The 24,194-nt window shown below is 48.7% G+C and overlaps 1 protein-coding gene across 1 annotated transcript in view; it reads right to left on the minus strand.

The window, feature by feature from the left end:
* Positions 1-6,402: 6,402 nt before the first annotated feature.
* The window catches only part of ANKRD33B (ankyrin repeat domain 33B), a 99,299-nt gene continuing 81,507 nt past the window's right edge, over positions 6,403-24,194 (minus strand). Inside the window, exons 3-4 of the mRNA XM_043887803.1 lie at positions 19,065-19,205; positions 6,403-8,882 (exon numbers count right to left, since the gene is read on the minus strand). Coding sequence (XP_043743738.1) covers positions 8,053-8,882; positions 19,065-19,205 — 971 coding nt within the window. The 3' untranslated portion in view covers positions 6,403-8,052. The remainder of the gene's footprint in view (positions 8,883-19,064; positions 19,206-24,194) is intronic.

Below are 24,194 nucleotides of genomic sequence, written 5' to 3' on the forward strand. Positions count from 1 at the left end.
CAGCTACATGACTTCGTGGTTTTGTGTTTTAAAGAACTCTTTAGAAATAGCAGGGCGAATTTGAGTTTCATTTATATACTTATAATTTTTTTATCCAAACAAAATGCATCAACATCTTGTTCGGTTTTGGGTTTTTTAAGTGAGAGCAGTGATGAGCTTGGGCAGGATGAACAGGCAGATGATGAGAGGTCAGCAGGGTGGCCCCGCCACAGGGACAGTGGTCCCCCAGGATATGGGGAGCTGTGGGCGAGCTGACGATTTACCTGAGCCATCTGCATATCAAAGTGTTTTGTCAGCAGACTGGGGGGTTTCCGGGTCACCTTTCATGTCCTTGGCTGGAAACCAGCCTGGTCATCATTATGGGAGACAGCAGGAGCGACCTGCTGGGAGCCAGTGACCACATGAAGAGCTGCATGCAGAAGCCCTTGGGTACTCAAGGGGTGTGACTTCTTGACCACAGGACTGCCCAGAGCAGAGGCACTGGTCCTGGGGCCTGGCAAGTGGACCAGAAGAACATCCCAGGAATACCTTGCCTTATGACCATCTCTCACCCCTCCTCATTCCCGCAGTCACCACCCCACCACCCCTCTCCCTGGAGCCTCATGGTGCTGGAAGAAGGTTCCATCACCAGCTTCAGTGGGGAGAATAAAGACCATCTCTCTCACTTTTCATGTCAGCTCACAGATTTCCTAATGAGGAGGGTCCTTTGTATATTGAAAATCCTTGGACTGCAAGGAGACCCAACCAGTCAATCCCAAAGGAAATCAACCCTGAATATTCATTGGAAGGACTGATGCTGAAGCTGACGCTCCAATACTTTGGCCACCTGATGTGAAGAGCTGACTCACCAGAAAAGACCCTGAGGCTGGGAAATATTGAAGGCGGGAGGAGAGGATGAGATGGTTAGATAGCATCACTGACTCGATGGACTTGAGCTTGAGCAAACTCTCAGGGAGAGGGACAAACTCTCAAGGACAGGGAAGCCTGGCAGTCTGTAGGGTTGCAGTCAGACATGACTTAGCAACTGAACAATAACAGCAATATATACTTATATAAATTTTATACACACACACACATATATATATATATCTGAATCGCTTTGTTGTATACCTGAAACTAAAGCAACACTGTAAATCAACTAATAAATAAACACACATATAAATGTATTTCTAGAAAGATGCACACGTGTCTGAGGGACTGCCCTGAGGGAGCATGAGTCATTTTTCATCCTTTATTGTACTTGGTGGATTTCTCTTGTTTTTGTGTATTACTTTCTTTAGCTGTTAAAAGAAAATGAAATTAATTGTTTAATTCTTTAAAAAGCTGTCCAAGGATGTGTTGTGGGTAAAGAAAAGAAACTAAAATGCATTTATGCTGCACCACTTAAGTCAAAGAACACATATAAAAATAAAACTACATTTCTGTTTCTATATAGTTGTTGTTCAGTTGCTAGCACATGTTTTACTCTTTGCGACCCCATGGACGACAGCACACCAGGCTTCCCTGTCCTTCACTATCTCCTGGAGTTTGCTCAAATTCATGTCCTTTCAGTCGGTGATGCTATTTAACCATCTCATCCTCTGTCTCCCCCTTCTCCTCCTACCCAGCATCATAGAAGACATGTAAATAAATACACAGGAACATGGCTGAAGGATGCCTCCCTACTAGTGGGCACTTCTGAGAAGAGGTAGGATGCAAAGAGATTATTTTAACATGTGCAGAGGTATTCACAGACAGCTCATCTAATAAACTTAAAAATCTTACCTTTGAGATACAATGTGAAAAATAAGAGTGTGTCAGATGAAGAAAGTGCACACCTACTTTGATCAAAATGAGTAACATTAAAAATACTGGTATCATTGTACCATTTTCTAATTTATACACACTTAGGTTTATCCCAATAGCACACTATTGTACCATGAGACTGTTTATTTCACAAGTGATTTTTAATTCTGTAGCCACAGTTTTACATGACCACACCTTGTTATACTTTTTAAACTTTAGATACAGAGTTTGTTAGGAGGTGACAGGGAAAGATACATTCTTTCTGCCAAAAAATATATCCCATCTAACTTAAAGATGATTAACCTTTTGGATATCAAGAATTGAAATGGCTGGGGACACCGTTATTTGTAGGTCCCCAAATAGCCCTGAGGTCTAACTAGGAAAATATCTTTTATAACGTAACAAAACTCTCACCTCAAAATAAAACGCTATGAAATTTACACTGTCATATCCTTATTCAACATTTTTACAATATCCAGAAACCTACAGGAGTTTTAGAAATGACAATGAAAATAGTTTTACATTCAGAAAGCAAAGCTTATACCAACGTGACATAACCTGAAACCTGGCCCCTGTGCAGACTGCACGCAATTCTTCGTCACCCTTGTTAAAGACACATATCGTCAGATACCCAGCACGTGCCAGGCAGAACGAGGGTTTGAATGAAAAGGATTCCAGTGAGATTTGCCTTGCCTGTTTGTTTCAATGGGGTCTATTATTCAAATTCCTTGGGATGTCCCAAAGGCTCATGGGGTTGCTGGTAACATTGCCAGGTTTCTAGCATCCTTTCCTGGTTTTCATCCAGTTTTGACAGAACCGTGAGGTTCCAAACCAGCTTCCAGAATGTCTGCTCAGAAACTGGTGTTAAAGTGCTTCATGCGACCTCCCCAAAATCTCATCGGATCAACACAGGCCACTGCTGGGCCTGCCTGGGTTCATTTAGTTTCTCATCCACATTTTCTTCAAAAACAGGAGAAAGATGTCCCATTATCATGAAGTGATTCTCTCAAAAACCAAACTGCATGAGCGGTGATCGATTAGAGCATCTCAACACTCGGAAAGACTCGGGGGGTTCTCAGTGCCTCTGCGGGGTACAGAGCCTGGTACCGAACCATCTGCGACCCCGGGCTGAATGCCTGGTGGAGCTCCCCCCCAAGAATCCCCTCTGGATTCCGCCACTCCACGCCAGGGACGCAGCCAAAAGCAGAGAGGACCCAGGCCCCACGATACACCCTCGTCCAGGAGCCGCCCAGCCAACACCATCTTTCAACAAGGACACCTGGGTGAGGACACACTGGAGGGATCCCGGTGGGGGTCCTGGGCTGTCTCATCCTCAAATACATCAGGTCATAGCTGACATTCCCTGGGAGCTGTAGTGGCAGTCCCCTTTGTGAGCACAAAACCCAAACTCCTTCCAGAGTGTGTGTGTGTGTGTGTGTGTGTGTGTGTGTGTGTGTGTGTGTGCACGTGCGCGTGTGCGTGCGTGCTCACATCGCATCACACGCCTCCACTTGCAGCTGAGAGCTGTCAGACCACTGCAGGGCTTGCCTTTCACATGAGCCTTATTTCAGGCTGGGTCAGGGGAAGGAGAGATTGAACAGCAGCCTTCTCATTCAACTGAGTTCCTCAAAAATGAGCTAAATCAAACCAGGTCGTGGTGGTTTTGGGAGGTGGGGCAATTTTGTTTGTTTTTCTATTTCTTAAAAAAAAAACAAACTTCCAGTGGAATTTTTTTTAGCTGCTGATTTTAAATGTTAATGAAAAAACATGAATTCAAAGGCACATCCCTGAGCGGCTGACACAGGAGTTGCCCGGAGGTTTGCAACAAATCCTCCATGCTGGAGCAGGCAGGGCAACCAGGGTTTCAGGAAGAGCTGTTTTGTTACAAGTTCTTTATGGCAACAGCCCCCACCCCACCGTGGTCACGACTATGTATCAATTTATGTATCAATGCCAGTTGTGGAGGTGAATGGGACTTTGTTGTTTAATCGCTCCTGATGGATCGTCTCTGCTTTCCTTCCCAAGATGATGTGGTCCCCCAGGCCAGGCTGAAAAGGGGCTCGGTGTGAGCCTGCTGTCCGGAACAGCAAGGAACAGACACACAGAACAGACGGATCACCACGAGCCGGGCACCCACGGCCAAGGGCAGAATCCAAACAGTTTCCCACGGGGCTCGTGAACATGGGCGGCCTGTTAGAATGTCCCCAAATACTTGAAAGAAAAAGGGCCAGCACTTCATTTGATAAAAGACAGATTGCAACCAGCAGCTTACAATAGCTCCTGATTAATCTCAACACTGCAGGGAAGACCTGCATCGTATCGGATATCAGGAGGGAAGATGAAACAGCAAGGGGTCCCAGGTGAACCTGGGACTAGGGCTCATTTCGCAGAGCAAGCTCGGATGAACCATGCAAAGATGGTCTTCTGTCTTAATGTAGTGTGGATCAGGCAGGAAAACAGTGCCCCTGCCAGAGGCTGTGGGACACAGATCAGCCCTTCTTCTTAGTCTTGGCTCCTTCATCCATCCCTCAGGGTTGCTTCTCTTCATAGTAACTGGGTGCCCGTGACTCTTCCCGGAGACCTCGGGCTCTGCATCCAATTCAGGACTGTGATGTGGCCCCCACCTCGTGGGATTCAGTTTCAGAGCCTCATCTCCACTCAGTGGACTTTCCAGAGACCTGGCTGGCCACTGACGGCCCGGAAGGAAGTGGGCAGAGGCAGCTCGGACTGGCCTATCCCCTCCCTGCACCCACAGATCCCACTTTCCAACTGATGTCACAAACCTGACCCTCCACCGCAGAAGGAGCAAGTCGCAGGAGGGCCGGAAGTTGAGATGACGACCTAGTGCAGTTTTCAAGAGTGTTTCTGAGGCTTCTGGTGCTGCCAGGAGCCCGTGGGGAGGCGCTGCAGGAAAAAGTCACGAAGGTTCATAATGCTGTGTGTTGCATTCCTCGGGTGTAGCTGAAGACACGGAAGGCCTCTGAACACTGTGGTCATTCCAGCTTTTCCCTTCCCTCTCCCGGCGGTGAGCCTGGCACGGGGCTGACTGTAGAACATGTGGTTCACGGGAGCAGAGAGAAAACACCATCCTTCTCACACCACACACACAGGTATCAGACGGGGAGGAACCAGTTCTAGAGGTAAAATCGATGGGTGGCCCATCTGTGTTGTCACAGCCACCTCTTCGTACACAGAGGTTGAATTTTTTTCTTTTTCCTTAATACAAGGGTTCACTTCCACGAGAGGCAACTGAGAGGCCCTGTGAGGTGACTTCACGTCCACTCCAAAGCCATTTCAGTCGCCAGAGTCCCGAGTTTCTAAGAATCAAGAAGTCTCAACGGGAGGGGTGATTCCCAGGCATTGCCCTGGGAAAAAAAGCAGCACTGATATTATCTTAGAAATATTTCTTCTATCTAGTGTGATAACAACTCACTCAGATGCTAAAAAGTGTTAAAATATAGTTCACCTTTCGCCCTAACTCTATTTATATATAAATCCCTGAGAAGGTACCTGTCAAGTTGAAATTCACTATTTACAGGTAATAAACATCAGGAGTGCAAATCGGACAGCGGATCCTCTGTACAGCAGGGCGGCGCTCTCATCTGTCAGGTGAAACTGCAAGTCACTCAGTCGTGTCCGACTCTTTGCGACCCCATGGACTATGCGGTCCATGGAATTCTCCAGGCCAGAATACTGGAGTGGGTAGCCTTTCCCTTCTCCAGGGGAATCATCCCAACCCAGGGATCGAACCCAGGTCTCCCGCATTGCAGGCGGATTCTTTACCAGCTGAGCCACCAGGGAAGCCCCATCTGTCATGAGAGCAAGCTAAATCTCCCTCCCTATACAAAAAGGTGGTGGTGGATGGGGTGGAATTCTGCACAGAAGCAGCGGGTGAAATCTGCCGTCCATTCACTCTTGAGTGTCTGGAGGGCATGATATGGTAAGTCATCAGGGACACTGTTGATCTCTCATGACTCCATGGTTTTCTGCTCTTTTTAGACCTCTAAGTAGTGGTGCCAGGGATGATCAAGGCATTTTAGCTAAATCTGGAGCAGAAGATAGGCAGAAAACAAAAAAAAGAAAAAGAAAAAGTGAGGGGAAAAGGAGGCAAAAGGGCCATCAGGGAACATATGTGGTGACAGAGCTGGGGGGCGGGGGACACTGCCCATCAGTGACCCTATCCCTGATTGACACTTGAGGAGAGGGAGAGGTGAGCCCTTGGGGAGAAAAGTGCAGGCAATCATTCAAAGCAACCAAAACATATCAACACAAAACATAATCTCAATGCAGGGTGTGGACTGGACCATCAGGGAGACGAGACGTGTTTCTCTCCACCTCGGGGACCAGCGCTCATCTCATCCAAGGGCACTTGGCCAAGCCCAACTCTCAAGCTCAAGGGTGACCCACAGCCTACCACATCAGTGATTCTCAAAGCGGGTCCAGACCTATGGGTCATTCTTCCTGGGCCCTTCTGGAACGAGGGAGGAATTCATTAAAATCTGACTTTAAAAGCTGTATTATCGTCACATCTGCCTCCCATTAGCCTGGGTGAAGCCTGATGGTCTGTTCATTGAGGTTTTTTGGAGAGATGAGTGTAAGATGCTCGATGTCTGATGGTGGGGGGCGGGGGGAAAGAGGAGGGAGAGGCCAGTGCCATGCCGCCCACATCATGAGATGGATGGGCACTTGTCGCCACGTGGCCAGGGAGCACGATTTCCCCTGTGAATCCAGAGACAGAATAAACAGCTTTCCATTGGTCTGTAATGGTTTAAATTGATGGCTTATACACAGGATAATATTTAAATAAAGTGCTGTTGGTAGTGCATATATGAGAGATACTCTGCAACCCAGATAGCCAGACATTCATTAGTATTTCTCAGCTTTTTGGAGATAAAACTATGGGCAGAAAATTCCCATAGAGAGCTCAGGCAAACCACACCTGTGCGCTGCCAAAGTTCCCGAATCTTGGAAAGTCTACAAAGTCTGCATGAGGATGAACTGAACACAAGGGGCCATCATCAAAGGAAAAATAAAATTCCACACCAGGGATCTCTTGGAATTGAGTCAAGGGGAGGAAGCAACCCAGCTCACTCCAGGAGAATTTGCCAAAAATATGTTTGCTTAATATTCAGCTCTAATCCCTATTTCTCAAAAAATGTATGGCCCACCCATGTCAGTAGTTTGCAGAACTCTACGCTTTTAGCATCTCTTTTTACATCTTAAGGATATTTGCATTCAATTGTCTAAGAGCACATAACTTAATTTTGTATTTCTAGTAATAATTTATTAGAGTTGCCCCCATTTTCTTAAACATCTTTTTTTTCTATTTTTGAGTATGTTCAAGACTTTATATGCAGATTATCTAAAACCCCTTGCTTAAAATGAGCTTAGTTCTAGCAATAAATACACACTCCTCTATACAGTCTCATACTTTGACAATTGGTTTTCTTCATTTTTACCACTGGATGGACAAGAGAGCTTCAGAAATTAAAGGAAATTTGACTCCTCTGTCTTACTTGATCATTTTGTGGTAAAGCAGCAAATGCGTTTATCCAATAGAAATCTTCAACATCACTTAATCCAATTAAGGACGTGTGGTGCTTATGAGCACCCCCAAGGAGATGGAAAGGCAAAGCCTCCAATAAAAAAAAAAAAAAGCAAAAGGGGGCCCACATGAGGAGAATGCCACAAATTCTATATGAAATCATAGACATATCACAAATAATTATTGCTAGAAACCGTATTTTAAACAAAGGGTCTTCAGACAAATGCATTAAGACCGTCATAAATATTTACAAAGAGCCCTATCACTGGTCAAGTGCTGTAAGCTGGATCATAACTGAAAAATACAAAACTATACAGAAAATGTCCTTTGGATAAACTGGTCTTAAATATTTCTTCACTGAGGTTCTAACGGGGGCTTTCCTGGTGGCTCAGTGGTCGAGTTTTAGGTAGAATGCCCACTACGAGGACTGACTGCTGGGTTAACTGGTTTTAGGCGATTCAATTAGGGCTCGGCCCAGTTCACTCTTGGGTGCAGCCTGAACAAACAGAAACGTTTTCTGGGCCCCGGAGGGAGCCTTGCGCCCGGGCTGTGCTGTGCGTAAAGGGCAAGGGCGGGGGCGGGCGCACACTTGCAGGAAGGACCGCACCCAGCGTCCCCGCCGCCTCCCCCGGGGCTCAGGGCAGCTTCGCATCCCCGGCCGGCGGGCTCTGCGGGCGGGCTCTGCGTGCGGCCTCACCCCCGCGCGCCGGACACACCCCGCCTCACGTCCTTTTCCTCCAGGACGACGTCCGCTTTTCCTTCTGCGCCGCGGCCAGCCGCTGCTTCTCCGCCTCCTCCGCCTTCCGCTTCTCCTCCTTGGCCTCCTTGTACCGCCACTTGGGCAGCTGCAGGTGGCTGCTGTCCTTGGTGCTGCCCCGGGCCGCCCGCTCGGGCTGGAAGGTGGGCGCGGGCGCCTTGCTCACGCGCACCTTGGGGATGGCCACGCCGGGTCGCACGCTGCTCCGCCGCAGCAGCTGCAGGGGCAGGAGGCTGGCCCTCCGGGGGGCGGCCGGCGGCTGCGAAGATGCGAGGCCGGCTCGGGGGGCCTCCTCTTTGGAGACCCCCACGGCCTGGGAGGTCTGGGATTGCGGCTCGGGGCTCTCCCCCTTGCCCCTCTCCTGGGCTTGCGTGTCCGGGTCCCCGCGCGACCCCAGGATTTCCTGCACCGCCAGCCGCCTTTTGCCCACACAGGGGGGGCTCTCGGGGCACACGGTCTGGCAGACGATGGCCACGGCGGGGCTGTAGAGGCTCGTGGTCATCTTGACCATGTGGTCCAGGGCTCCCCCGTCCTCCAGGCCTTGGCGCGAGCGGGAGGTCAGTGTGGACCGGACAAAATCCGTGAGCTTCTGCAGGCAGCTCTTGGAGCCCGTGGGCTTCTGACCCGCTTCCGGGCCCAATGGCAGCTCTGGCTTGTACTTTTCCCCAAACTGCTCGGGGCAGGGTCGCTCCAGTAGCCTCTGGATGACCCGAACCGCTTCAAACCGTCCAGTGTAGGCAGCCCACTCCTGGGAGGACATTCCCCGGCGGGAGTCCCTGGCGTGGACATCCGCCCCTGAAAACCAGAAAGAGGAAATAGGAATGGGTGGGTGCAAGCAGACCTTTTCCCTTCCACAGGCAGAAAACAAAAGACAACAGAAGACAGAGACAATTGACTCTACCTTGGAGCTGGGCCTCCTGGATGAACCCACACCTGACTGTGACCTCCTGCGTTTACTCTTATAACACAACCCACCCTGAAGTGCTCAACGTCATGGTTTGTGCTGCGTTTAGTCACTCAGTCGTGTCCGACTCTTTGTGACCCCATGGACCGTAGCCTGCCAGCCTCCTCTGTCCATGGGATTCTCCAGGCAAATACTGGAGTGGGTTGTCATTACCTTCTCCAGGGGATCTTCCGGAGCCAGGGATCAAACCTGGGTCTCCTGCCTTGGCATGCGGATTCTTTACCCCTAGCACCACCTGGAAAGCCCCTCTTTCCTATAAATAAAACTGCCTAAACTCAGCACCTAAATTGTGGAATTTTTTTTTCTAGAAATAAGACTTCAAGAATTTCTGGCAATGGAGAGACAGGTGGTTTGTAACACCTGGCGGATGCTACTAGAATGTTCTAAAAATACTACCAGTAACTGTCACTAGCAAAGCATTTGCTGTCCTATTTATCAACTCTCCTTTTCCTCCAAGATCTCATTCCTGGATGTTATGATTCTTATTTTCACAGGAAGTGTGTGGTTCTTCACTTTTGGTGCTTCAGGTTAGCTGGTCTAGGGTCTGTCGTCTTTACCAGACAGTGGGCTTCCAGGACAGAGGCACATCTTAGTTGTTTTTGCTTCCTTAACACATCTTTCTGGTTAGTGGGAGGCATGCATTTAATAAATGTCTCTTACAATGGACGGTAGTCATGGTTGCTGAAGGCATATGCCTGAGGACTCGAAGCTGATAAGAGAGAAGTGTCCAGACCTGGGTCCTGACCCTCAACAGTCTGCACGTGCCCCTACCCTGCAGGGAGGCCTCCTCCTCTGTGAACTTTCTTTGTCAACAGAGCCCAGGTCTGGTGTTCAGGGATTTAATCCACAGTAATCTAAGTGCACTGTGAAAGTGTTTGTACATGCAATCAGCATCCACGGTCACCTGACTTTATGTCAAAGAGATTAGTGCCCAGGATGTGGGTGAGCCTCGTCCAACTAGCTGAAGACCTTAGAACAAAAGCTGATGTTTTCAGGAGAAGAAAGAATTCAGCCTTCAGACCGCAGCATCCATTCCTGCCTAAGTCTCCAGGATCCTGGCCTGTTCTACAGATTCCAGGCTTACCAATGCCAATTTCTCTAAAATGATGGTTGTTGTTCAGTCACTCAGTCGTGCAACACTGCAGCTCCATGGACTGCAGCACGCCAGGCTTCACTATCTCCCGGAGTTTGCTCAAATGCATGTCCATTGAGTCAGTGATGTCATCCAACCATTTCATCCTCGGTCACCCCCTTCTCCTGTCTCAATCTTCCCCAGCATCAGGGTCTTTTCCAACGAGTTGGCTCTTCACATCAGGTGGCCAAAGGATTAGAGCTTCAGCTTCAGCATCAGTCCTTCCAATGACTATTCAGGGTTGATTTCTTTTAGGATTGATGGGTTTGATCTCCTTGCAGTCCAAGGGACTCTCAAGAGTCTTCTCTAGCACCACAGTTTCAAAGCATCAATTCTTCGGTACTCAGCCTTCTTTATGGTCCAACTCTCACATCCATACATGACTACTAGAAAAAAAAACCTCCCTAAAATAATTCTCTTAATATATATATCTCCCACCTGTTCTGTCTTTCTGGAGAAATCTGCCTGCTACATCTTCACAGTCTCCCTTACACAAGTCACTGCATTCACAAATCTCCCCATACCACCCACTGCCCCTCCTAATACTGCAAAGTTAATCTTCAATGCAACTTGATGATATGTTTGTAAGTTTCAGTAAAAGAGAAATTAATAAGGAATTGCTGTTCAGTTAATCTTGGTCCAATCTCAGCCGCATATACAGTTAAAAATCATTCAGGATTTCAAGTCCCCTTAGTCATATTTCCACTGGCAAAACAACATGGTGAAATAGGGCAGTTATCTAGCCTGCAAGGCCCACAGGGACCAGGCTTGGAAGTGGCTTCTGCATGTACGTCCCACACAGACTGCGGTGTCTGACACGCGAAGGCTGGTGAATAAGTACTGATAAGGAGTAGGGGTCTCAGTGGCTCCTTTGTCCTGCAGCCCCCCTGGCCCCCTGGCCCAGGCAGACCCAGCTCACCTGAGTTTGCCCAGTAACACTCTTAATGCTGTGACACATTAAAGAATCACCATATTAGAAGAGTGATAATTATTTGAAACTGGAAATCAGGATGGAACTCATTAGCTAGAGTACAATTTATAAACTGACTCAAATGAAAAGGGGGCAGTAAAAACGTCATTGCAAAAAATAGATGACACATTAAGCCTTAATTAATTGCATGTCACTTGAAAAGGAGCAAACTGCAAAATTAAAATCTTAATGAACACGGCCTGAAAGAGACATTTTTCAAATGCTAATGGAAAACTAAAGGAACAGCTGTCAAAAGTTGAGTGTGCCTCTTCCTCTCCAAAATCATCTTGGAAAATACAAACACTTGAAAGAACAAAGGCCATTCTGATTCTAGTGCTGCCCAAGAGTCTTGAGTCATGCTACAAATGGGGGATCCACTTCCTTAAGAAATCACTGTGCTTCAGGGTACAGTCGTTAAATCATGACAGACAAGTACTGATGATTAGGATTCTATGCATGTACCTCTCAGAGAGTATGGAGCAGTTCTGAAAGGCCAGTGTACCAGTCTCCTGCCCAGGAGACTCTTGGTATCCTCACCCCCAGCCCCTGTTGTTTCGCCCAGGGCTTCAGCAGTGCAAACAAGAGCTGAGCTCCTGACAATTAGTTCATTTGCTACCAAGTTGAGTGCTGTGAGTTGTCTGTACAGGATCCTCTATTTTATTCAAGGCAGCAACTACTCAGTACTAGGCAGTCCCTCATCACTGGTCTAACCTTGAGTTTCAAAACTTTGGAACTATTTGAACTGTGGTGTTTGAGAAGACTGAGAGGCCCTTGGGCTGCAAGGAGATCACACCAGTCCTTCCGAAAGGAAGTCAGTCCTGAATATTCATTCGAAGGACTGAGGCTGAAGCTGAAACTCCAGTCTTTCGGCCACCTGATGTGAAGAGCCAACTCACTGGAAAAGACCCTGATGCTGGGAAAGAGTGAAGGCAGGAGATGAAGGGGACGACAGGATGAGACGGTTGGATGACATCACTGACTCAAGGGCCATGAGTCTGAGCAATCTCCAAGAGATGGTGATGGACAGGGAAGCCTGGCGTGCTGCAGTCCATGGGGTTGCAGAGAGTCGGACACGACTGAGGGACTGAGCAGCAACCACACTGACGCTTGGGCCAGATGACTACGTGGTGAAGGCTCTCCTGTGCTTGCAGGACTTTAGACAGCATCCCTGGTCTCTGTCCACTAGAGGCCAGTAGCACTCCACCAGTTGTGAGAGCCGAACCTGTCCCCCGAGGAGCCACCTACAGCTCCACTCCACTGAGGATCACAGTGCTGACCTCTGTGCCCTGCCATCTTGTTTTCCATTTTCCCAGTCTCCCTTATAACCGGGCAGTGAGCCCCAAGGAGAAGGCTGCTGCATCCCTGATCAAAGGGACGCTTGGGACTCCCCTGGTGGTCCAGTGGTTAAGAATCCGCCTGCCAATGCAGGAGTCACAGGTTCAATCCCCGGTCCGGGAACTAAGATCCCACACAGAGGGGCAACTACGCCCTGGGCACGGAGCCTACTGAGCCCTTGTTCTAGAGCTACGACTACCGACGCCCACGTGCCCCACCAGAGCCCACACTCTGCAGCAAGAGAAGCCCCAGCGATGCGAAGCCCGTGCACCTCAACTCGAGAGTAGTCCTTGCTTGCTGCAGCTAGAGAAAGCCCACACATAGTAACAAAGACCCAGTACAGCCATAAATAAACACATTGATTAAGTTTAGAAAAAGGGGCCACATTGTCAGTGATGCTGCCTCCTGTCCGAGACACGGATCCGAGTCCCGGAGCTCCGGTGAGCATCCGAGCTCTTCATGAGGTGACCAGTTGACATACTGGAAGGCAGGGAGGGTGGAGGATGTGGGGGCAGTGCTGAGTCAACAAAAGGACAGAGGAAGAAACCCGGGTCTGTGATGTTCTCAGGGAGTCAGGGCCAGCTCTGCACGGTGACTTCCAGTGAGGTCAGACAAACAGCTGCTTGCTTTATTTAATCAACTCTCAAGTCAGGATTTCTGTTATTGGAAGAGGCAAACCTCCTAAAAGGGACTAAAGGAAGACAGTCTACCTTCTCTTGCTCATTCTTAGCACCCTTTCCCCCAAGAGTCAAGGCCGGGTCCATGGGACCAGCAGGAGACAGGCAGAGCCCAGGACGCATCACTTCCTTTCCTATGTCTCTGTAAGGCCCCAATCCACATGATGTGCTAAATCACTTCAGTCATGTCTGACTCTGTGTAACCCTATGGACTGTAGACTCTGTACAACCCCATGGACTGTCAACAGGTTCCTCTGTCCATGGGATTCTTCAGGCAAGAATACAGGAGAGGGTTACACGCCCTCCTTCAGAGGATCTTCCCCACCCCGGGTTCGAACCTGGGTCTCCTGCACTTCAGGTGCATTCTTTACCATCTGAGCCACCCCAGGAAGCCTATCCCCAAGCAACCTACCCTTCAAATGAAGGCCCCACTCCAGTTTACCCCCACCAACATTCTGCTCATGTTAGACATGAATGAGTCCATGCTTCGTCCTGGATGGGGTGGGGGGGTCATCTTTCCCTCCCCACCTAGACAAAGGTGATTACAACACACCCAGACAGCTTCCCCTTTTGTGGCCAAGGACCGCTAAGTTTCCAGCCTTACCAGAACAAAACGAGATGAAACCACCAGCACAGGCCGGCGCAGGCGCACCGAGACCTAAAAGGTGACTCATGGTAACCCTGGTTTCATCATGCCGCAGTTGTAATAAATCAGCACTGCGTGTTTGCCCTCCCCCAAAGCCCTGGGGTTTCACTCGGGTGCTTGTGACTAAGCGCCTGCGGGCAAGGAGGAAGTTACACAACCTACAGCTGCCAATCAACCTGTCGTCAAATTACGCAGAACGTAAGGCGGGATTTTCCATCCTGCAAAAGAAATGCCACCCGTCGTCGTGGGGCGCTGTCTGGTTTCGCTTCTCTCTCTCAGGCTCATACCTTTGCTTTGCTCAGTAAAACTCTTGCTCCTTAAAACTGCTTCGTGTCTCTCGATTGAATTCTTTTTCGTCAAGAGGACAAGAACTGAGGGAATTGCGGTTTTCTGGCGGTGACGGTCACACAAGCTCACTGTGGACCAACCCTTATAGGCCTCCTCCTGGGCCACCTCCGGCCTGTATCTCAGGCACTTGGGGTGTAATCAATATGATATATTCAATATGATATGATATTCTATGATATTCAACATGATATGCTATTCAATATGAATATCATATATTCAATATATAATCAATATATCATCTTGGGGTATAGTCAACATGATATATTCAATATGATATGATATTCTATGTGATATTCAACATGATATGCTATTCAATATGAATATAATCTAGTCAATATATTAATCAATATGATATCTTGGGGTATAATCCATATGATAAATCAGAAGGCAGGGTCATCAGGAAGAGCCCTTAAAGGCAGGGGTTCCACCCCACCCCCAGGCTCTTCAGTCTGAGAGGTCTCGGCAGCGCTGATTCCCAGGTGCCCACCCAGTAACTCACATGGCTTCCTCTTCCAGTCTTCCCAGTCTGGCTTCCTTATCCCTGCCTGGCTTCCTGGGGTGACTTTCTCAAACAAGCACTTGCCCCTGGTCTCACTTTCGAGAACAAGTAGCTCCGTGTCCTGTCTCATGACTGGCTTTCATGGGTGCCCACGCTGAGACCATGCCCTTGGTGATATAAAATCCCCGATTTTTAGCTCTTCTTCTGCTTAATAACTTGAAACTATGCCAACTTAATTATGGGAAATTCATGTTTTCCTCTACAAGCAGAAAGAAACCTCTCTGGGAACATCGTATCCTTCGGCTTTCCGGAAACACACAGTCAGGGCTTGCCTACAACAGGGATGAGGATATGATCATTAGCAGTAATGCCTCTGCTCTCTGCTCATTAAACGAGCCTCCTCTGCCTTCCTTTCTGTCTGTTTTGTTCCCCACGATCACAGGGAAACTCGAGGCTTTTGTTTGCTTGTGTTTGCTCCCCAAGTGCTGCAGCAATGAAACACGTCAGATGTGAAAGCCAGCCCACTTAAGCAAGTCTGGAACCTGCCAACCTCTGCCGGGTTCTGCTTCTCTTCAGATATAATCACATCCTCCGTACGGTTCTCAGAGCCACTTATTAGATAGATCCGTCACTTTGGAGCATTAATATTCCACTGAATTAACAAGGTTCTGCAGTCAGCACCACCCAGCCCCAACCCCGCCGTGATATCAGCAGAGCTGACAGTTCTCCTTAGGAAGCCAAAAATGAAAGAGCGAACAGATCAGCTTTTTAGAACCTGGTGATATTTTTATTAAAAGCCTAAGTTTTGGTAATTCTGACATTACCTTGTTCTGCCTGACAAGGTAAGATAAGAGCTCATAGGCACTCATAGGTTATGAACTATTGGAAAATCTAAACAGTTTAGAGGTGGCATTCAATTCAATGACTCATCATTTCTAAAAGGAAATAATTCTTATTAAATATAATGAAATTCAACCCAGATTCAGAAAGACACTCAGGTTCAGAAGAATACTGCACCCGAAAAAATGAGAATGAGATCCACAATTTTATCCTAACCATTATCACATAGTACTGCAAAATGCCTTTTGCTTTTAAAATGATCACAGGATGACCTGATTCTGTACTTTGCTCTTAGCTGTACGTAAACATCAACCCAAAAGCAATACTCAGATCTTAGGATCTTTACAGGCTTTAGTTTTTCTCAATAAATTCAAATGGAAATAAGAAGACTTTAAAATATTCATGCCAATTGTTTACATTGTCTCAACAAGTATCCTTATTGCTATGTATCAAATTCAGAAAAGACATTCAATCAAGTATTGTTTTCTCTTCTAAAACACACACACACACACATCTACTGTAAGAGAAAAATGTAACCCACTTGCCTAGGGAAAAGCAGAAGCTAACTTAGTGGCAACAGCAGAAAATGAAAATATTCTAAAGTTAAACAACAAAAGCCTTAGAGGGCAGTCAAGAGCTTCCTGAAAAAGGTGTCAGATTCTCTCTTCACTTTCCCCATTGTTTCCCATTTACATCGTATCAGTGGCTTTCAACAACGGTAGACTTTCGCAATAGGGGACGTTTGGCAACTTCCGGAGATATTTTTGGTTGTCAAAACCGAGAGGTGCCACAGTCACCTAGCCAGCAGGGGCCAGGGGTGCTGCTAAACAGCCTGCAATTCACAGGACAGCCAAACCCTGAAGAATCACCTGGCCCCAGTGTCCACAGGACCAGGATTAAGAAACCCGAGTTACACGCTCATTACCCTCCATAAGAAAGTTAAGTGTCTCATCATAAGGATATTTTTAAAGGGAAAAGTATACCATGGTTTTTCATTTAACAAATCATATTAAACACACACAGTCACTAATAACCGACTTCCCTGGTGTTACAGTGAGGAGAAGCTGCCTGCCAAGGGCTTGATCCCTGGTCAGGGAAGATCCCACATACATGCCGGAGCAACTAAATCCGAGCACCACAACCACTGAGCCTGTGCTCTAGAGCCTGAGAGCTGTAACTAGTGAAGTCTGCGTGCCCTGGAGCCCGCGCTCCACAAGGAGAGACGCGACCTTGATGAGAAGCCCTCGAACTGCAAGGAAAAGTAGCCCCCACTCGCCACAAAGAAAGCCCATGCGCAGCAACAAAGACCCAGCGCAGCCAAAAATAAACACATGATTAAAATTTTTAAAAAACAACAAAATCAGCAATAACAGTAATAACCTTCCCTCGTGGCTCAGATGGTAAAGAATCCACCTGCAATGCAGGAGACCCGGGTTCGATCCCTGGGTCAGGAAGATCTGGAGAAGGGAATGGCAACCCACTCCAGTATTCTTGCCTGGAGAATCCCATGGACAGAGGAGCCTGGGATGCAGTGCATGCGGTCGCAAAAGAGTAGGACATGACTGAGCAACTAACAATTTCACATTTTTCACTTTTTCAGCCATTACTGACGGCTTCCTCCATTCCAGGCAACTGTCCGCGTCATGTGTGAACTCATTCAGTCCCCATCATGACCATCTGCAGCAACTACTGACGTCCGCTGAATGAATATTACAGAAGAAACAGGCCTGGAGCAGGAGGTGATTGGCCTTGGGTGTAGGGAGGCTGAACGGAGGAGCTGGAATTGGACACCAGGGTCCAGTTGGTTTTATGTGTCTTTCTGCTCTGACCATGTTCAGTTCAGGGATGCTGGCCCTAGAGGTTTGTACTCGTGAGGGATTATTCTGGTCTCATGGGGTTGTGATTACTTGGGTGGGAACAGGAAAGGGAAAGTATATGAAACCAAATGCCAAATTTGTTAACCAAATAACAGAGGAAAAGGGGGAAAACATATTAGCATTGAATACACTGTCTTAAGTAGGCCCATCTCTCCTGAGATCTGAAAAATGGTTCTGAGATCCTGTAACTGCCTGAAACCTACACCAGACCCAGGAAAAAAGAATGACAGGAAATCCCATTCATGATCTGGAGTGATTAGGAGGCAATTGATCTAAAAGCAAGAGGGTTTGTAATTCAAATTAATTCACTGGAGAAAATGCCTGGATCAACAGGGTAAGTTTTTGGTGGTAAAAGTAAATGGCTACACTCAATTATAACTAGATCCAGAAGTAGTAAAAGCAGAGGAAGTGCCCCCCCACCCCCCCCCCCCCCCCCCCACCAAACACAAAGGCATCATAATCACCATTTAATTAGGAGGGACTATCCCTCCCCAACGTTCTTGATAAACCTCATGGAAACTGATTGCTGTTGTTTAATTGCTAAGTCGTGTCTGACTCTTTCTGACCCTATGGACAGAGTCCCTCTGTCCCTGGGATTTTCTAGGCAAGAATACTGGAGTGGGTTGTCACTTCCTCCTCCAGGGGATCTTCCAACCCAAAGATTAAATTCAAGTCTCCTGCACTGGCAGGCAGAGTCTTTCCTGCTGAATCACTAGGGAAGCCCATCGCTTAAATGAAACTGTCATTGAGTTAAAAGCACAATCAATGAAATTAATTTCAATTAAGATAGTTTTTAGTTGCAAAAAAGTCCTTCATCTTGGAAGCCTGTCTTTGATTACAGAATTTATTTTTCTTATAGCATCTCCTAAAACACTCCAGTTAAGTAAAGCAGGAGAAAAAATAAAAATCCAAAGTAGGTTGGGAATCCTCTAACTCCCATCTAATCACAAGGCGAGGGTCTTCCAGGTATCACTAGTGATAAAGAATCTGCTTGCCAATGCGGGAGATGTAAGAGACATGGGTTCGATCCCTAGGTTGGGAAGATCCCCTGGAGGAGGAAATGGCAACCCACTCCAGTATTCTTGCCTGGAGAATCCCATGGACAGAGGAGCCTGGAGGGCTACAGTCCAGGGGTGGCAAAGAGTCGGACACAACTGAGAGACTTCGCACATGCACACACAAGGCACTGAGATGGGAGGGCATGCCTTCTCTCCGGGAGCTCGTAGGATCCAGCGAGATCGGCTGAAGCCAGTGCCAAGAACAAAACCAAAATAAGATGAGGAAAACAAGTAACAGTGACAACAGCATCTCCCACTGACTGAGATGTTAAGACGCTCTCTCTGCGCCCAACCCTGGGTGTGGGCTTCACAAACGTTTTCTCACTTAATTGTCAGAGCAACTCAAGGAGGCTGTGCTCTATTGATGGGCACTGATTCTCTTTTAGAATGAGGGGGAAAAGATCTTCAATCTTCACTGCAATGGGCGGGATCTTTTTAGTTGTGGTATGTGAACTTAGATGCGGCGTGTGGGATCTAGCTCCCTGACCCGGGATGGAACCCTCGCCCCCTGCTTTGGGAGTGTGGAGTCTTAGCCAGTGGACCAGCAGGGAAGTCCCAACACGTATTCTTCAAGGAGCACACTCAGCACTGCCTGGGGCCCTGCGACCACAGAAGGCAGGTGGGGACGTACCTGCTAGCATCAGGGCTCGGATGCACTCCGTCCGGCCCTGCATGGCAGCTTTCATGAGGGCCGTGAACCCGAACGCGTTCCTCCTTTCAAGGTCGAGACCGGGAAAATAGTTCAACAAGTAGTTGGTGATGGTGATGTGCCCTGCAAAGAGAAACGCACACGTCGATGGACCACCCTCCACAAAGAGCGGGCATCCCAGAGGGGCTTCCTACAGAGGGAAACGGGGCAGCGTCTGCCTGCAGGACTGGACCATCTTTGGGAGCGTGGGCAGTGTGTGTGTTTGCCTCCCAGGCCACGGGAAAAAATTCTCAGGAGTCCAGGATACGAGGCGACAGAGGACCCTGCCTGGGCCACAGCACTGCTGCCTCTGGTGCACTCATGTTTGCTTCTGGCAACCCGCTTGAGGCCCAGCTGTCCAGGCAACCCGTTAAGGAGGGCATATGGGGGGCAAGGAGGCTGCGGGGGTGGCGAGAGCACACCTGAGCTGGTCCCACGCAGATGCTGTCTGTTCCCAGCAGGTGAGGGCGACGCAAAACAGAACAGGAAGCTCGGGGCCATTTCCCAGAATTCCAGAGCCTCGGGGAATAGACAGTCTGCATCTCATCACCATAGCAACAGGATGTGTTAGTGCGCACGGCCACCCTGGCATGGCTCAGAAGGTCCTCTCTCTCTCTCTCTCTTACACACACACACACACCCACAGGGAACACAGGGAGTACTGCTACCCAGACCCTCATCCATTAACCCAAGCAGGTAAGAATATTCATATCAGAATATAAATTTCTCCCCTTCATTGCCCTGTACTTCCAAAAAACAGGCCGGATTTTCCGCTCATTCCCAGAGGATTCACAAAAAGCCCACACACTCTTTGGCAGCAGTGAATAAGGAGAACATCATGTGAGAAGCCGTGTTCCCAGGATGCTCCTGGGAGCATCCAGAGAAAGATCCTCAGACGACACACGAAGAGTCTCTGGGGTCAAATGCCTGTGCTGTCCGAAGCCTGCTGGCCACACTTCTTAGGTCCTTGAGTGACATGACACGCCACCCTCCCCATGCCCCAGACGGTTGAGTCCCTTAGACCAAGGTCCCCACCGTGGCATCGCTGACACCTGGGCCAGGTAACTCTGTGTGGGGCTGTCCCGTGCCCTGTAGGATGGTGGGCCGCCTCCTTGAACTCCACCCACTAGACACTGTAGCTACCACGCCTTCCTCCCTCCCAGGCATGACAACCGCAAGTGTCTCTGGACCTCACCAAGTATCGCCAGGGGCGAAATCAGCCCTGTTGAGAACCACTGTCCCAGAGGCTCAGATGTCACCATTTCAGGACCAAGGTGGAGGACGGCTTCCCTTGCTGCTCCCCTTCACCCTGATCCCTGCACCCCCAGCCCCTCTTGCTTGCCATCTGCATCCTGGCCCTAATCATGATGGTTAACACAGCTCAGGAGTGCAGGCAGTCTGCACGAGGGCCTGGGTACCAGTCTCCATCCTTTTTTTGGCGGGGAGGGGGGGGGTGCTGCTTTGGGTATTTGTTCATGCATGAGGGCTTTATCTAGTTGCCGTGAGCGGGGACTGCTCTCTAGTTGCGGTGTTGGGCTTCTCACTGCAGTGGCTTCCAGGCTCCAGGGCTCAGGAGTGGCAGGGCGCAGGCTGAGTTGCCGCTCAGCATGTGAGACCTTCCCCGAGCAGAGATGGAACCCACGTCCCCTGCACTGGCAGGCAGATTCCTCACCACGGGACCACCAGGGAAGTCCCCAGTCTCCATCCCTCCACCCTGAGGATTCAGCTCCGAAACCCCCTTCATCCCCACCCGTGCAGGTCCCTCAGAAACCACCCCCCCCCACGTCAGGGCAGGTGTGGGGCCAGGTGGACACGGAACTGGACTTTCTGCTTTCCCTCCAGCTCTCCACAGGGAGGCTTCTGTACCTCGGAGAGGCCGGGAACCCTGAGGCTCCTTCCCCGGCTGGTACCAGGAAGGGCACTGTGTGAGATCAGGGATATGGCAGAGGAGGTAAGACCTCCCTGGAAGACGGCAGCCACGAGGCACAAGGTGCTTCCTGAGACTCACACACACACACACACACACACACATGCCCTGCAGGCCGGGAGGCCGAGCGAACACAGGCCCCCAGCGCAGCAGCAGGCAGAAGCCCCCTCTCCCGCCGCATTGGCATCACCTGGGCTTCGCCCCGGCCCTGCCGATACGTGCCCGCCCCTCAGTAACCAAGTCCTCCCACGTGGGAGCCCCGTCCTCCCTGTCACACCCCGATCAAGACAGACGTGCAGGTGGGACTCGGTTTCCTTCCTCAAACGGCACCAGACGCTGCAGGCTGCTGGCCAAGCGATAGTACCTCCTTATCAGCCTCCGGGTGAAAAACGAACAAGCGGCAGAAACCAGGGTGTGGACACGAGCAGAGGCAGTGTGGTCCTCCCCGGGGCAGACCTCAGCCCGCCTCCTGACCGCATCGCACACATGAAAAGGTGAAACATCGCTGACTTTCTGAGATGAGCGCTGACTAACCCGGTCCTGTCACTGGGTTAACAAGCCAGAAACAGATGGGCGGGACCTTTCTGATCCGTGACTCACAGGTTCCAACCAGAGGCTGACACTTTGTGACTCCCCACTGTTTACAGAACCCCGCCCCGCCACCCAGGAAGGATGCTGGCTGTCAGATCCCCAACGCAGCTTAACTGGGGCAAACTATCAGGGCGGGGGCAGGGGGAGGGGGTCTTTTGATCTCAGTTGCGTTTGTCGTCCAGCTAAGCGCTTTGCAGCACCTGTCAGTTCGATTTAGCCAGGGTCATAGTGAAACAAATTGCAATTTGTTTAGAGCCATTTTTTTTTTTTTTAAATGTGAAGGAGCATGTCGGCCACACTTTCAGCAGGATGTCCTTTGCACTGACATATCCGAAACACTCTGAGCAGGCAGGGAGAAGGAACACCTAGGATCCACAAAGCAAATGGTTCATCACATAGATCTGTCCTGCGTGTTATGTAGAGATCAGAAAAACCCACGCATTCTGACAACTCGGATTCAAGCTGTCATGACCCATGAAATCACTCCCAGGTCCCACTGGCTTCCTCAGGATGACAGAACAATACCTCTCATCGCACTGACAATCTCACTCAGCTGAAACAGAGGATGGACCTGATGCTGCTGAGAATGAATAGATGTTAACCTTCTTTAAGATGACAATTAACCAAAAGGAGCTTTCTCTTTGAGTAACAAAGATGACAAATGATAGGTAGATAGATAGATGATAAGTAAGTAGATAGATAGAGGGACAGATGATAGCTAGGTAAGCGATAGACGATAGACAAAAGTCAGACAGACTGACAGGGAGGTACATAGATTGATGAATGGATCATAGATGGGTAGGTAGATGGATAGATGACAGTTAGTTAATGAATAGATATGCAGGCAGATGATAGGTAGATAGGTAGGTAGATGGTAGATGACAGATGGATCGATCATAGATGATAGGGAGGTAGATAGATAGATGATAGATGATAAATAAGTGGAGAGATTGGGGAAGGGAACGGCAACCCGCTCCAGTATTCTTACCTGGAGAATCCCTTGGGAAGAGGAGCCTGGTGGGCTACAGTCCAGTTCAGTTCAGTTCAGTCGCTCAGTCATGTCCAACTCTTTGAGACCCCATGGACTGCAGCATGCCAGGCCTCCCTGTCCATCACCAACTCCTGGAGTTTACTCAAACTCATGTCCATTGAGTTGGTGATGCCATCCAACCATCTCATCCTCTGTCATCCCCTTCTCCTCCCACCTTCAATCTTTCCCAGCATCAGAGTCTTTTTCAGTGAGTCAGCTCTTCGCATCAGGTGGCCAAAGTATTGGAGTTTCAGCTTCAACATCAGTCCTTCTAATGAATATTCAGGACTGATCTCCTTTAGGATGGACTGGTTGGATCTCCTTGCAGTCCAAGGGACTCTCAAGAGTCTTCTGCAACACCACAGTTCAAAAGCATCAATTCCTCGGCATGAACAGTATGAAAAGGGCTATAGTCCATGGGGTTGCAAAGAGTCAAACGCAACTGGGTGACTAAAACACACGCACACACAAGTAGAGAGACAGGTAGGTAGCAGGTATATGGATAGATGATAGATACAGGTAGACGGACAGATGAAAGGTAGGTAAGTAGATAGGTAGACGATAGATAGGTTGATGGATAGATGATAGATATAGGTAGATCACAGATAGATACAGGTAGACGGACAGATGAAAGGTAGGTAAGTAGATAGGTAGACGATAGATAGGTTGATGGATAGATGATAGATATAGGTAGATCACAGATAGATACAGGTAGACGGACAGATGAAAGGTAGGTAAGTAGATAGGTAGACGATAGATAGGTTGATGGATAGATGATAGATATAGGTAGATCACAGATAGATACAGGTAGACGGACAGATGAAAGGTAGGTAAGTAGATAGGTAGACGATAGATAGGTTGATGGATAGATGATAGATATAGGTAGATCACAGATAGATACAGGTAGACGGACAGATGAAAGGTAGGTAAGTAGATAGGTAGACGATAGATAGGTTGATGGATAGATGATAGATATAGGTAGATCACAGATAGATACAGGTAGACGGACAGATGAAAGGTAGGTAAGTAGATAGGTAGACGATAGATAGGTTGATGGATAGATGATAGATATAGGTAGATCACAGATAGATACAGGTAGACGGACAGATGAAAGGTAGGTAAGTAGATAGGTAGATGATAGATAGGTTGATGGATAGATGATAGGTAACTAAATAGAGCACAGCAAGGAGATCCAACCAGTCCACCCTAAAGGAGATCAGTCTTGAATGTTCATTGGAAGGACTGATGCTGAAGCTGAAACTCCAATACTTTGGCCATGTGATGCGAAGAACTGACTCCTTTGGAAAAGACCCTGATGCTGGTAAAGATTGAAGGCAGGAGGAGAAGGGGATGGCAGAGGATAAGATGGTTGGATGGCATCACCGACTCGATGGACATGAATTTGAGAAAGCTCCAGGAGTTGGTGATGGACAGGGAGGCCTGGCATGCTGCAGTCCGTGGGGTCACAAAGAGTTGGACATGACTGAGCAACTGAACTGAACTTCCTTATAAAACAGAATGTGTC

Source organism: Cervus elaphus, chromosome 25, assembly GCF_910594005.1.
Source record: "Cervus elaphus chromosome 25, mCerEla1.1, whole genome shotgun sequence".
NCBI classification, from domain to species: Eukaryota; Metazoa; Chordata; class Mammalia; order Artiodactyla; family Cervidae; genus Cervus; species Cervus elaphus.